The following is a 15702-nucleotide window of genomic DNA, read 5'->3' as shown; positions in this document are numbered from 1 at the left end:
TGTTAGTAATGGGAACGGATGACTTCATTGCTAGCTATACACCGAGCCAGGTTTACTTCCACGCAGTTTTCCCCGGAAACCATCATAATAAATTCCTGGTTAATTTGTCACTAACCTGAAGCTCAATCTATCAACCTCTGCAGGTGTATACACCGTTCCAATATATATAAATGTTATATACATATACCTATGTATTAAGATGATATTAAGCAGTACATAAATATAAATCAGTATTTTAAACTAAGAATTAAACGTTTCTAACTATGTTTTAATACCTAATGTCTAAGAGCTGTAACAACAATTATTTTTCTTAGTTTTAATAATTTAATGGCATTAACACATTATTTTGTCTATTGTAGTTCAAGAGGTTAATGTAATTTATGATTAAGAAACAACTTGCAACTGCTTTTAAGAAACTTTCAAAGATTTGTGAACAGTGTCTGTTTTATTTATTTATTAAAAGGCAAACTTAACGCTAGAGTCATTCTCTACCAGTTAACCTTTGGGATGATCGATAAATCAGGAATGCCAAACAGGTTTAGCGAACCAAACTTATCACTATATATAAATCCATATAATTAAAATTTATATTTACAATAGCATTGGTATTTACCTTTTGCTGCATGCCGTTGAGGAAAGGTGCAGGCAAGTACGGGTAGAAGAGGTCGGGCCTCCGCAGAAGTTCGTGGGGTTCATGTAACGGCCGCGGAGGCAGCTCCAAAGACATGCGCCGTCCGCGTCGCGACGCGCCGCCGCTCCACATATGTGTACCCATATGCACCTGGTGTAAACACGTATTTAATGCAAATTAAGAAAAGGGTTGTTTTCCGCCATTTTGTAACTTTTACCTATCAATGTAAAATGATGCAAGATTCTCGAATTCGTCTTTTAATTGATTTAATAAATATTATTACTTGACTGTGTATATAATTTAGATTTATCTATAAAAGTAATTTATTTCCTCGACTGCTGTTCACTACTAAGTAGGTATATATACAGTTATGCTTTCTTTTCCTATTTGAATTAGTATAAGGTATATTTCTTTTGTTCTCTAGGATTCTCTATTATGGATTATTTGTACATCTACTTTAAAATCCATCTAGCTATTTCAGTCATTGAGTGACGCGGCAAAGAAACCAAATAATTTGTAGTGTATGACTGCTATTATTTTTATTATCTATTGGGAATGAGAAAGTGAGTTGGTTTGTTTTTTATGGTTTCACTGCTAAACCATCTCATATTTGACATTCACGTAGTATTACGATAGAATAGACTATATAGTATTTTTAATATTATTACTAGGATATAAGTATGTAAATATGAAGTATATGAAGTAATAAGTTTAAATTATTTTACCTTTAAGTTCCCTTTTGTGGTGAAGGCTTTTTGGCAGACAGCACATCGGAACGGCTTGTCCCCAGTGTGAGTGCGCATGTGGATCTGGAGAGCTGATGATGACGAGAAATTCTTACGGCACACCCCGCATAAATGTTTGGATGAAGTCGGTGGTGGAGGGTGCGATGGAGCACTGGGCACTGCGCATCAGGAAATGAATGTTAAGGTCTACCTTTTTGTAATATACTTGTGTCTTAATATTTGAATTTTTGCTGTAGTAGTTTTGTAATACTAATTATGAGTTAAGATTAAGTATTTTCAGAAAATTGTCGCAATATAGGAATCAGACTAGTGATAATTATGTCGGGAAGTAAAAGTAAATATTATTAAATTATGTCATGTAATATGGCAAAAAGAGAAATATTTTTTTAATCATTCCAATCCTATTTCACGTCAGTGATTTTCTTTTATAAATACGTATAATTCTATATATCAAAATACATTTTATGGTTTTCCTTAACATTCGTTACTACCTCTTATGGTACAGAGACACTTTTCTTACTCTTTAACATAGTTTGGAGTTTCTTGTACTATATAGTGTTGGATGTGCTTCTTAAATGTTAATTGTGTTGCTGTATGCAAGTAATTGTCTGGCAAACAGATTAGATACATAATTTAATTAATTAAATTATCTAATATGGGACTTAACATATGGAATTTAAAACAACAAAAGTAACGTCTCAATTTCTATACTATACTTCGTGCCTATATAGAAAACATGGTCCGAGGTAAGCAATTGTTAGAAACATTGACAATCCCTTTGCTGTATGTCTTGTGATAAATTGCATTTATCCCATCTTTTGCTTGCTTACTTCATCTTTATTATTATCTTAGGCAGAATAGTCATTCCATCATCAACCACATAAAAATACCCTAATACTGACGTGATCACATTTTTTTATTGACTAGATACATCTGTTTGTCCGAGAGTAGAGCCAAACTTGTGTTGAGAATGGGATACAACACATAGTGTCGAATATATAATTATTTTATATATATATTATGTTTGTGTTGTTTATTATAGCTATTACTTTTGTTTTTTATAATACAAATATAGGTAAGTTGTAAGCAAATTTTCTACTCCCGGATTGCAAAGTTACTCATTAGACATTAAAAACTTACCAGTAGGTCGTTTCGGCAGTGGCGGCATGTCGATCGGTGGTGCATGCGGCATGGGCGGCGGCGGGTGCGCGGGCGGCGACCGCTTCAGGTCCATCTTGTCGGGTGAGGAGCGCCGGTCCGGGCTTCCATCCCGACCGTCCTCGCTCGAGCCCCCGGTCAATCCGCTCGAATTCTTGTCGAAACCGGGAGGCATATCCCGAATCTTGTGTGTCAGCATATGTTGCTTCATATTACCCTGTTAATAAATGTAGTATGTTTATTTTCATGTTTCGTTGTCCACGTTTTAGCTTGGTCTAATGTTTTATTAGAGATCAGGCTACTTTCTGCCTAACCTGTAAGGGACTGGTGTGGAGATAGATTGTTGTCAAATTTTATTTTTTTTACATTAAAATGAGAATATCTCGTTTATTCTAAGTAATTAAAAAGTACCTAAGTAGATTTAGGCCGCCGCAATGATTTGTTTGATATTGTTGTATATAATTAAAGTACATTTTGATTGTTGTTATATTTATGTAACTATTTATAATGGTTTGCATAAGGAACTGTTTTAAAGATGCAATATTATGGCTCCAATGACATAAAGCCACTAATTAAAAATTATGCTCTCACTACGTTATATAAAAATGAAGTTAAATTAAGCAAAAATTTAACTTGATTTTTTACTAAATGTCATAATTTAAGTAATCTACTGAATAAGATAAACTCGAGAACAATATGTATTATTATATTTCATAATTAATTATTTTATTAACTCTTCGACTTTGTACATAATGACTTTGACGTAGTACCTGCTTATATTGAAATATTCATCTACGTAAGTATATGATTGACTATTAATTAAACACTTAACGAAATGTTTATACATTTTGTGGGATTAAATGCGAAAGTTTCATAACTCACATTTATAGATTATGTAAATATATAAAGTAGATGTACTCTTTATCTTTATCGAGCTCAAAGTTTAAAAGCTAGTTCAATCAGGGTTTCAAATCAAGTGTTAATTGAAAATGTGTATTTTAGGTAGTATAGGATTTTTTAGAGAATAATTTTGTTAGGTAATAAAAATAGATCTATTTAATGGATTTCATTTATTTCGTTTAATTCCTCCAGTTACCATGTGTAAGACAACAAATATTAAGTGCTGGGACTTGACTACGAGCTTCTCTAATGGTGATCAAATTCCGACCCGTTATTGAGTACACCCACACGGCACACAATTTGATCACCATTAGGGACGGTCTTAGTCAAATTTGCGCACTGACACATGCTGATTGTAGCGGAATTAAAAAAAAAAAATTAAAATCCAATAAGTAAGTAAAATGGAATTTCACAAAGTAACAACACCTATTTCGATAAAATATAATTAAAACAGAGTTTCGCTCAGGCGTCGCTCTTTCATACCGGGTAGACGAAGGCGTTCCAGAAATCCAAAGCAGTGGCGTGCGGCGGGCGGGTCGCGCGCGCGCGCCTACCGCACTGGCAACCGCCGCCACTGCTCTGGAACCACAAATACACGCAACGTTACACATACACAGGGTGCCGGCAATACGTACACTTCCAATAACAATTATTACATATATATTAACAAATACAATAGAAAAAAATATTTAAATACAATTGATGTGAAACAAATATATGGCAACCCTATATATGTATAACAACACACACATACTAAAGGGGAACATAGGGGTGACACTAAAATCATGCATATAATCTAGACTTATACTTGATACTTAGACTAAGATACTCGTTGCATTTGGTAGGGGCAACCAATATAGCTAGAACTAGAAATTTGGATTCAAAAGGTTTCTAGAAATCCCAACTCGATCAGGAAACGAAGAGGCAAACATCAAGTAAAATATTTTTTTTATGTTTATATGTACCTACCTACATCGAATATTTCGGTTTAAACAATATTTCACTGTTAGTATTTAAAGAATTATTTAATTATAAATACATGCGTATACACACTTAACTACTGTTGTTTGTTTTTTTAGTTTTATTAACAAGTACATACATATATTTTTTGTGTACATACATAAGAATAATCTTGTACCATGGTTTAGAGGATAACTAGAATATTTATGTACCATTACAGATCCACATTAATTATTTAGACTGCGATAAAATATGTGATTTATATTAAAATATGAATAAAAATAATACGGTGAATCAATAGATATTTAAGTAGGCGATTCATATGCGCCGATGATATTTTTATTTACTCACAAGAGGAAGCAGGTCATATTCGTTATAATGCCACAATGTATTTTTAACATTTTCATATAAATCTACTTAATTTCCATAATACCGATATTTATGGTTTCTATGTGAATTTACTAGCATGCTAAGTGAATATATTATGAAAGCGTTAATAAATTAAACTTTTTGGTTTAATTGTTTTAGAGTGGCAAGTTCACTAACATTAATATTAATATAAAGTCCATTAACTAAGTCCACTAACTTGACTAATGTAAGCAATGTCAAAATCAGATAGCTTTATTATAGTGCAATGAAATGTAAATACGCTAGAGGTCTACATTGATGGTTACTATTTAAATCCAAAAATATATAAGTGAATGAATGTTATAAAAAAATCTAACGTTATATACTTGATTGTGGATCTATACTTGCTCATTTATTATTAATCCCGATGTCAAAAATGAGGTTTTATGAGTTTGAATCTATTTTTGATTTTGTACCTATATCGTAGCGTCACGTCGTCTCTACTAAACTGAGGAACGAATTTCAAGTCATTATCACTTTATTTCAATAATGAAAACATTATTTGCTGCAATATCTATTTCTTATTTACGTTTGCTTAAATGGTACCACACACAAAAAAAAAAACTGACTAACCTAGTCATAGAGACTAGTCATTTGAGAAATTGATGATCAAACTATTAAAAAACGTATATTTTGTTTATATCGTGTTGGTGCTCAGGTGTATAATATACGCTTTCATATTAGTATAGGTCAATCAATCTTCACCCCTTCGAGGTAGCAACAAAGTATGTCATATGCTTGTATTCTTTTATCTTACACTTCTATGACTTATCTATATAGAGTAGGTATAGGTTCCCCGATTCTGTAGAATCGACTTTTTCGTCAATATTCGTAATCTACGACACGCCTTAGTCATTTTGTGTTGCCACAGTGGTGTTTAACAAAAACTCGTCTCGACTATTATCTTCTTTATAGGTATATCAAAAAGACTTCCATTATTTGACAAACTTTGCCATTCTAACAATAATTGTGCATGAAATTTTTTATCTTTAAATCTAGTCAAGATAGACGGTTTTTCTAGATATACTTGAACACGCTCTCGGAGAGTCAATAAACTGGCTTATGTATAAGTATAAGATAGGAATAATCGATAAAATTGTTTGGCCCGTGAACTTTCGCCGCCACGGGTGTTGGCGACACTTATTGTAATTTTAAATGTGCTTGTAAAATAGCCACCGATGTTGCTCGGTGTGGATAACGTAGCGTTGCTGTGTTCTAACGTCACAATATAGTCTCACAAATACCTATAGAGCTAGGTATCTACTTACAATATTTAATGTATTTCGAGTTCTTTTAATTTAATTTTAATCCATACCTACAGACACAAGTAATATAAAATTACAACAGACCAATGTCTGTAATTATAGATATAAAAAAAACAAATATGAAAGCGTCTTTGTTACAGAAAATGAATTACAACAGTTTTTTAAAAATTCTCACAGTCTATATATTAAGTATATACTGATCACGTAAAAATTAGATGAGTACCGCATAGAATTGAATGCAATTTTGAACGAAGTATTGCTTTTTTGCAGGAAAACGTTCGAATATAGGTTAGATATTTTTACAAAGCATTTGGAATGAAGAAGAACGGATCAATGTTTGACGTGACGTTAGATTGTATAATGAGATCGGATATAGGTTACCTTTTTACAAAGTATTTGTGATGAAGAAGATAAGAACATGTCGCAGTAAAATGTACATATAGGTAAGTCTATCTACTAGTTTATTACCGCTTGTTGCTATAACAGCCTATCCATAACTAATTGTCCTATTATTACGTAAATAGTAGATTTGGGTCGGATAAAGACATGAATTATAGTCTGCATTGAGGACATGTTAGTTGTTTTTAGTATTATGTATTAGCTACTACAGCCATTTTACTTTTAACATAGACTAAGCTAACTTGGATGACCAACTTAGCTTAACAAATTCCAATAGTATATAACAATGATGTTATATACTGTTTTGAACTTGACGCGGTGTCATCGTTGTAATTTTTATCTGAATAGAGATAAAGTGCTAATTAAAATTATTAAGCTTATTTATTTGTAACAATATTCTACATTAATAATATTGAATAATAAGTATATAGTTCATTAGTCCATCGAATAATTATAAATAATCAATGCTCACGTCTCGTTAGGCTCTTATTTGACTAAGGTTCTTGGTCACAATAATTACAATCTAAACGAGTACCAATTGATAGCATCGCGTTTAGATTGTGATTATTCTGTGTATGTTATTGTTGTTTTTAGAGTATTATTATACTATTGATCTTTGTAATACTAACGAAATTGCGAGTAGGTGTTGGTAGGTAGGTATATAGACCGTAAAGTATATTTGTAATTGTAACTAATAGAGCTTTTTGTTCCGGTTATAGGAGATCTTGTAGGAGAAGGGATATTGTTACTAATGGTCTAGTGGCATCATGGTCAGCAAAGCAACCACTATTCATCCCACTCCACCCGGGCACCCCTGGATACAATTAGGGTTAATTCAAGTATATTTGCTACGATGGTCTATTGGAATGAATGACCCGATTTCAACCTTATCCATTGGTGCCATCTGCCCTGCATATCGTTCATACAGGTGGAAGCACAAGACCAATCTAATATTGGCTATTTAATTTTCTAAAAAATATTATTTTATGTATTTAAGTAATCACAAGCTTCTTACAGAATGGGTTTTAATCAACTTGCCACACGGGCTTCATATGATTTGGTTACGCTACTGGGCTCACCTAATCATCATGAGAGACATAAACGCATCAGGTAACCAGTATTTGGGATAAAGAGGGTCTTTGGACATCTTTTATTCTGGTCAACCGATATTAATACACCCCATCATGCGGACGAAGGTAACTAATTAAAATAAACAAGTAAACATATTTATCAGTCGAACTCAATTAAATAAAATGTACAAGATGGTAGGACAGTCAACTTTAAAATTAAAGGTCCGGCGCCGCCGTAAATAATCTATATTTTATTGATAAGAGCCGTGCATGGTCACTTTCGGAAACATACGAAAAATGTTACTTTGTCAAGCATAAATAATCTTTTTATGACGAGAAGCGTAGGTAAAGGCTCAAGGATTTATATGTAATAAATATTTTACGACATGAATTAATATTCCGATCGTTTTCCGTGACGTTGTTTTTATGACTTATCATTTTTGTGGCGCGACGCGATGGACTGCGACGCAAGCGCAACTTACATGCTTGAAATATTGGCCCATCTGAGTATAAAACTTGAATCGCTATAAAAATGCTTTTAACAGCCTTTATTTATTATTTTATATAACAAATTAAATCTTTAAACGCATACTCTGCTTTTAAACGTTTTAAAATATAATAAATGCCTTATTTATCATATTTACCCTTGGCTGTCGTGAAAGTTAAATTAATTTGTATTGCGTATGTAGAAAATCGAATCAATTAAAACACCTACTAAAGGTTGAGAGCCTATTAAACAAATTATCTTCCATTTATTTGGTTTCAACTTTTATTTGCCAACATATTGTAGGGTATTTTTTGGGAAACAAAGTACTAACATTACCCGTCAAAATGATAATATATCTACATCTGTTATACATGTTTTTACACCAAGTAAAATTATGCGCAGACGATAGTTTAATATTTCTGATTCTCGTCTACTTGATTTATATACATTATTAACCTCATGAATTATAGAGCGCGAATATAAACCTACCTAATACTTTGTTAAAAATAAATGTTTGAATTTAAATAATTTAATAGGTTTCCAAAAAAGCCACATTCAAATCCGTGCGCTCTATTTCTAAAATAATAAATAAAAGGAACTTACTATAATTACTAAAAGATTCTTTTCTCAAACTAGAATTGATTAGTCAGAAAATAACCACACAAACATAACACATAACATAAACAAGCTAAAAATTAGGATTAAGTATTTAATTTACACAAGAAGCTTGTTTATATTAGGTACATTATATCTAAGTATATTTACATGAACTAAGTTTTTACTCTTCCCTTTTTTGTGTTAATACTAAAAGTTATAATAAATATTATTGACAACTATTATGCTTAATACCTAATTCGGAAGATAAAACTGACACATAAATTACTAAATAAGACGCTAGAGCGCTGAGTAATGGAAACCATGGGGAGCGCCGGCGCTGCGGGGCGGAAATCTACTTTCCCGTATTTTACTACCTATAAACATTGCATATTCGTATACAATAAATTCACTAATAATGTAATAAGAATACAGATATTTATTTGGTTAATTGTAATTTCAATTGATATTTCCTAACTACGTTTTCTGCATACGAATCTGTTTTATGCATATAAAAGAAAATGATTAGAAGATAAATAATGTTTTCCTGTCTCCCATAACAGGAACCTATCTATGGATAATTGTTTATTAATAAAATCAACCAATATATTGTACAAAATCAATATGTTGTAAACACTAGTAGTTTCGATTAAATTATAATAAATGAACCTGTAAGCTAACGAAAATGAACCTAAAACAATGCTCGTCAATTATTTACTTGGCAAAAGGCTCGAATGCGCCAGAAGACAACGACTAAAACTAATGCGAAGCAGTGGCACCGACTAGCGACTTGTAATTACTGCTTGCAAAATTAATGCACTGAAACTTGGATGAAATGAAACCGGCGCATAAACTTTGTCGTTGTTCCTAGACTTGTCTCCGCTTAACTAAAATTATGTTCGTTTATCTGACGCATCGAACGTTTGCTATTCGCTCGTTATGTCTTCTATCTTGAACAAAAGTGGACGCGGACTCTTTATTACTCATTCACACTTTAGTATTAGAGGTATAGATAAAAGTTTTATTGTCAATGGGATTTTTGTAGATGTAGAGAAAATTAGTGGATGTGTCGTAAACACGTATGCTCAGCTATTTGTGTAACAATAAACTATGAGCTGGCCAGATGCCAGGTATTCAATCGTAGCTATGTACGCCACTATTACATGATAATCATTTTAGTGATATTGTATTTTTTTTTACTTTTTTCTGGGTACAATATGGGAAACTATTCATTAAAAATATTCCTATAGTTTATACTGTAATAATAGTAGGTAATAGATATGTCGTTATGCCTTAGCTTTATAGGTTCACATATATTGAATATGTATAGTAACAATAAATAATAAAAACAACAAACCTTTGTTGAAAATCCACGATCGCAGACGGTACACTTGAATGGCCGTTCCTTGGTATGACTCCGGTAATGTATCTCCAGTGCCGAGTTGCAGGCGAACGTCTTGTAGCAGATGTTACATGTTGTGTTGCCGCGCACTGCACACAAATAAATCCACTGTTCAATTCTAACTCAATGTCACCAATGTATAGTCGGAACGCACGATTACACTGTTATTGATTAGATGATTGTAAAATATCTTGCAGACATAACTTTTCTGTTACATTCAGCGTGTATTCGAGCGCCCAGTTAATAAATAATTGTTGATTAGTTGGCAGTTTAAGGATTAAGCAAAAGGAACGGAAATTGGGCGACCGGGGCGGACGAAAATATAACATCCCGCTATCGCATACCTGCGGGAGGGAACGCGAGTCCGAGTGGGCTGAAGGGCGATCCTCCAAGAGCACCGAGCGCCGCAAGCGGCGCAGGCGGCGAAGGCAGCGGCGAGTGCGGTGGCAGTCTCGGCGGTGTCGACAGCGTCGACATCGTAGGCGACGGTGGTGAGGCTCGCGCGCTCCGCCCGCTCTCCGAACCTGTCGCCGATGGGAGGGAAGCCGTTGTGGTGATGGTTTTTACTTCGCATTCGGACGCCGAGGCGCAGACGGAGAGCGGCGAAGTTCGACGATCCTTCATATCAGAGTCGTCGTCGAACTCCCGAATTGCGGGCTCGCGCTCGTCCCGGCCGCTCTCATCGTCGGTCCCGCGGGAGTCCGCCCGTCGGTCGCCGGGAGTGGATGGAGTTGGAAACATTGGAGGAAGGATAGACGGGTAAGGAGAGTAGTCGTTGACGTCTGATTCATTGCTTAAAGAATGAAAACCGTTTATTTCAATATTACGTATTTGATCGTATGGAATTGTCATACGTTCACCAGTATGAAGTCGTATATGTTGATGTAATAGACTAGGGTCAGCAAATTTCTTGTGACAAACTGGACATTGATGTAGCATTTGCGTCGGAGGTTTTATGCGATGAACGCCCATATGTGTTTTTAAATTACCTTTGGTTGTAAAAGCGCGACCGCATAATTTGCATCGGAAAGGTCTTTCGCCTGTATGTGTTCTATAATGCATTTGTAATGCACTTTTACATGAAAGAACACGGTGACATACTATACATTCATTTGGATCTGATAATTTATTATCAATATTGTCAACTAGCTGTTGTAATTTAGATGTTTCTGAGGTTTTAGTAATTTCAATTAAACTTTCCCACGAATTATCATTACTACCGGGTCGGGGCAGCAATGAATTATAAAAAACAGGGTCCCGCGCGATATCAACGTCAACTACATTGTGGGTGATGTTGTGGAAAGGTGTTAAACTACCGGAGGAAATACTGCTGGGTGGAGAATGAGGAAATAATGGGAATGTAGGAAAAGTACGAAGCCCCGTTGCTATTGAAATTGGTCCAGATATCGGTGAATTCTTACTTGAGAGATTTTCCGGTTGGTCAGGGTCAGGCTTCAGTTGTGGACTTTCTCTCCCAATTTGGTCTTCATTGCTGTATTTGGAGTCCATGCTGCAGTCGTCGTAAGGAGATGTTGATGGGTATCTATCCTGTTCTGTATCTTGTACAGGGTCATTTTCATCAGGTTCTCGTTTAGGTGTTACTCGATCTGTTTCTTCGAAACTAGAATCTCGTTGGCTCTCTTCATCTTGCGGCTCGGACTTAAACATGTCAGGTGCGGAACGTGATGGGCTCGGCGCCGAGGGCTTACTGAGATCAGCTGGAACATCTTGTTCTTCTCGCATCGCAAACAGCGGATGAGGTGGAAGAGGTTTATCTCCTAGTGGGCGAGGAGGTAATAAATCGTGATGTGGTGGCCTGTACAGTGGCAGGCTTGGTGGAAAAGGAGCTGGCCCACCAGGAGGGAATTGTAATGGATGAGGTGGCATACCGGGAATGGGTCCCGGCGACAACTGTGCTAGTAGCGGTGGATGATATTTATCCAAATGTTCTGGTATAGGATTGGGATTCATCTTCACATGTGGAAACTTGGCTGTGTGTCTTTGGAAATGAACTTTAAGATTTCCTTTGGTAGTGAAACGAGATCCACATACATTACATTTGAACGGTCTTTCACCTGTGTGTGATCGAATGTGGATTTGCAGCGCCGAATCACTTCCAAAAACTTTTCCGCAGTACCGGCAGCGATGTTTGAAAAACGGTTCATTTCTTCCTCCAGATTTTCCATCATAGGGTGACATCTTGCCTGATTTACGGAATGCGAGCTCATCAGCAAGGTTATTTGCTAATAAACCTTGTGATGCATTGTCTAGTACCTCCTGCGCTCGTTTCTGTAGCATTTCGAGTGTATTTGGTTCGTTGAGAGACGGCGGCGGATCGTTATTTGTTATAATAGAAGATGCTAACGAGGATGATATGGAGCTATAGGGAGGGTGGGACATCATTGGTGGTGATGAATTTGGAATTTTTGGAATGGAAATTGGTTCAGATTTAGGAGTTATATGTGAGTGGGTAGAGGGCAAGCTTTGGCTAGTAGGAGGAATTGGAGCTGCAGGAGTTGGCTCCCGTGGCGGACGAGGCGGCGACGGTGTTCGAGCGGTGGGCGTAGGTGCATTAGGCTCTGGTTCACTCGGTGGTGGGCTATGAAGTTGGTCATCTTTCCGTCGCGTTAGCGAAAGTTGATTTTGTAGTTGTCTTATTAACTGCAGCTGAAATACTTGTTGATGCTGCAGTGTGAATAGTGTACTTTGTAACACGGCTAGTTCATGTAACGCTGCCTCATTATCAGCATTATTTGCCATTGCGGTCGCAGCAAATTGAGCTACAGCTACTTTCGTGTTTTGTAGAGCTTCAAGAGTTACATGACCGGTTACGGGAAATGGGAGTCCGACCGGCGGCACATCGGCTTCAGGCACTTCTGCCTCACCATCTTCGAGGCTATTATTGTTTTCAGCATCTTGTCGATGCCGCCTCACTTGCTCTAAGCGTTTATTAGGGCCATCCATTTCTTCGTCTCCCGAAACGACCATATCCTCTGGGTCAGAGTGCATTCTCTCTTCGCCCATCTGAAGTGCTTTCTCATCACAGAGCCGCTTGTGGTACAGGAACTCGTGAAGATTTTCGAACTGTTCCTGGCAGCGCGGACACATATGCGCCTCAGGCCGGTCTCGAACATCGTCGGTGATATTGTTTATATCTTCTTCTGAACACGATCCCGAACTTTCACCTGTAACAATGAAATCAAATATAAGTAAGTTATAATATGAAGTAACCTATCTAAATGTAATGTTTGTATTGCACTGTATCGAGTAGGTATTTCAAGTATTTAGAGAAAAAAAATCTTCTAATCTTTATCAAGTTGTAATATTACGTTATTTAAAAATATATTTTGTTTGCCATCTATTATATTAGAGATTATATCATATAACAATTATAACCAAATTTAAAACAATAAAATATTTGTTGGTGTCTGCCTATATCTATCTATCATATAAATTGAATCTTCCGAGAGCATAAATGAAGTGTAAAGAAGTTATAACTAATTAAAAAGAATTGAACCTAATACATCGGGAATTTCAAGTTCGACAGTGGATACTAGGTACGAATAAAAATATTCTATTTCTATCTGAAACATATGTGTATACCTACTAGTATTTTTAATGTGCTTAAAGTGTCTGCCTTGTTGCTTTAACGGTTTTAACACACCATTTTACTTCCGATGGTCGCGGGCTCTATTCCTCGCACGGTACAAACGTTTGCATTCATAAGTATGATTGTTTCTATCGGTCTGGGTGTTTTTATGTATGTATTGACAAAAATATATATATAAATATTTGTATCAGTAGGTTCGTACCCATAATACAACCTCTGATTAGCTTATTATTATAATAATATACATAGAAAACACCCGACAGACCAATACATATAATCATATTCAGGAATACAAATGTTTGCACTATGCAAATAATCGAATCGGCGACCATTGTAAATAAAGATAGATAGATAGGATTTCTAATCCTATAGACCACTGAGGCCCGCAAATAGCAATGGGAACATTAATTCACGGTTATATGGTCTAAACCAAAAGCCATGTAAAATACACAACGGAATCACTCTCAGATAGAAACTAAGTGGAAAAAATAAATGTTAAACTTTTATACAACACTGATAACGAGACCGTACAATATAAATATAAAAGTTGAAACAATTTATGCGAAAGACGAAAACGTAGTAAATTCATGGTCTCATACATGGTTTCAAAAATACCTACCTATTAAAGCGTTATATCAGGTACAGTGAACTAACGATGAGAGACAGAGCCCGTCATATCTCGGTTTATTTTGTTACTTCAATTTTCCGTCACTATCGCTTTTAGATTCTTTTTACAAAATCGTAACATAATATTAAATTTACTTTCATTATAAGTTATATCAATCCTATGAAAAACATCAAAGTAATTTGAGGTTTGTTGTAGTACTTAAAATAATTTCAGCCACTCTACAATAGATGTCGCTACTAGTCCTTGTAAATTCTATTATACGTAGCGCTATCCTGTGTAACAGAATTATACGAATATAAGAAAACGAGTATCGGCTTAATTTTAACATAGAGAATTTTTAATATAATTCTTATTACACTTTTCTTTTTCAGTTACCTAATATAGCAGATTTGACAAAGTGGAAAAAATGTTTTATCAGTAGTGTTATCGAAAATAAAATGAATGGTTATAGGCAATAAATATAATATAGTGATATTAAAACGTGGGCAGGTAGCTACTGTATATAATATTTCCAATAAGAAGTTTAAATAAGAATAATTCTAATTAGTAGATATGTGAAAGTATCTAATAAATCGAAGGCTCACTACTTAAATTCTACATTAGATGACCCGCTAATTTATGTTTTACAACTAGACCTTATTCTTATTTGAGCCAAATATATCTACATTTTTTATGAATCAAATTGCAATTGATGACGGTACTAGTTATTTTTTAAATTTATTTGGAATGGCAGCTGAAAGTCCACTGAGAGTAAGTATTTAGGATATTGGTGTTCTGGGGTAGCGTCCGTCGCCTATAGGTATCAATGAACAGCGCTATGGGCATCACGTTATTGTGTGATACCATACCAGAGGATATTAGGTATAATATCCTCCGGTATGGCATGGCATAAAAGGCATTTTACCCTGTAATTTCACCACCTTTTCTCAGCTTATAACTGAAACACAGCTTACAAAGCAAGTTGCTTGGTGGTTGAAATAGGTGACACCGAGCAACCCACGGTGGACGACAGGATCCATATATATCGTTTTAGTAGGAACAATTTCTCTAATTTGATTTTTAGGTGGCGTTGTTGTACGTTACCGTTTAGGTTAGATTTCGAGGTTGTAACACGTGTAAGATGGAATTATCGAATTCGATCCAGTTTTAATGTAAAACTCTTCAAACTTCAGACATTTGTTGGTTTCTTATTACATAGCTGTTGTACTTACTTTTTATAATAACAAAATGTTGATAATATGTGAAATACCTTTTGTATATTAATGTTTTTAGGTAGTTAGCTTCTCAAATTCTATGGTTAAAGGGCGATTTGTTCATTGACATTTTTCTTACTATGATATGACTTAATATGATTTACGATATTTTTATAAAACTTAAGATCCAACGACAGATATTTCAAATGAATGTATTTAAAATATCTTGTCGTATGTATCTTAAATTGATT

General features: G+C 35.1%; 1 protein-coding gene across 4 annotated transcripts in view; it reads right to left on the bottom strand.

Annotated features, from left to right (window-relative positions):
* LOC131853498 (homeotic protein spalt-major) overlaps positions 1-15702 on the bottom strand; it is a 28909-nt gene that overhangs the window by 1917 nt on the left and 11290 nt on the right. For 2 of the 4 annotated variants that reach the window (XM_059204399.1, XM_059204398.1), the window contains exons 2-8: positions 11442-13205; positions 10365-10544; positions 9976-10109; positions 3919-4014; positions 2518-2752; positions 1357-1535; positions 614-781 (exon numbers count right to left, since the gene is read on the bottom strand). In XM_059204399.1, the coding sequence (XP_059060382.1) occupies positions 614-781; positions 1357-1535; positions 2518-2752; positions 3919-4014; positions 9976-10109; positions 10365-10544; positions 11442-13205 (2756 nt within the window). The remainder of the gene's footprint in view (positions 1-613; positions 782-1356; positions 1536-2517; positions 2753-3918; positions 4015-9975; positions 10110-10364; positions 10545-11441; positions 13206-15702) is intronic. The other 2 variants (XM_059204401.1, XM_059204400.1) reach the window with 2 other exon arrangements.

This window comes from Achroia grisella, unplaced genomic scaffold (assembly GCF_030625045.1).
Source record: "Achroia grisella isolate CSIRO2021 unplaced genomic scaffold, CSIRO_AGI_Agris_v1 utg903, whole genome shotgun sequence".
Lineage (NCBI taxonomy): Eukaryota > Metazoa > Arthropoda > Insecta > Lepidoptera > Pyralidae > Achroia > Achroia grisella.
The sequence above is the reverse complement of the archived record's forward strand: the minus strand, read 5'-3'. Positions and strand labels throughout refer to the sequence as shown.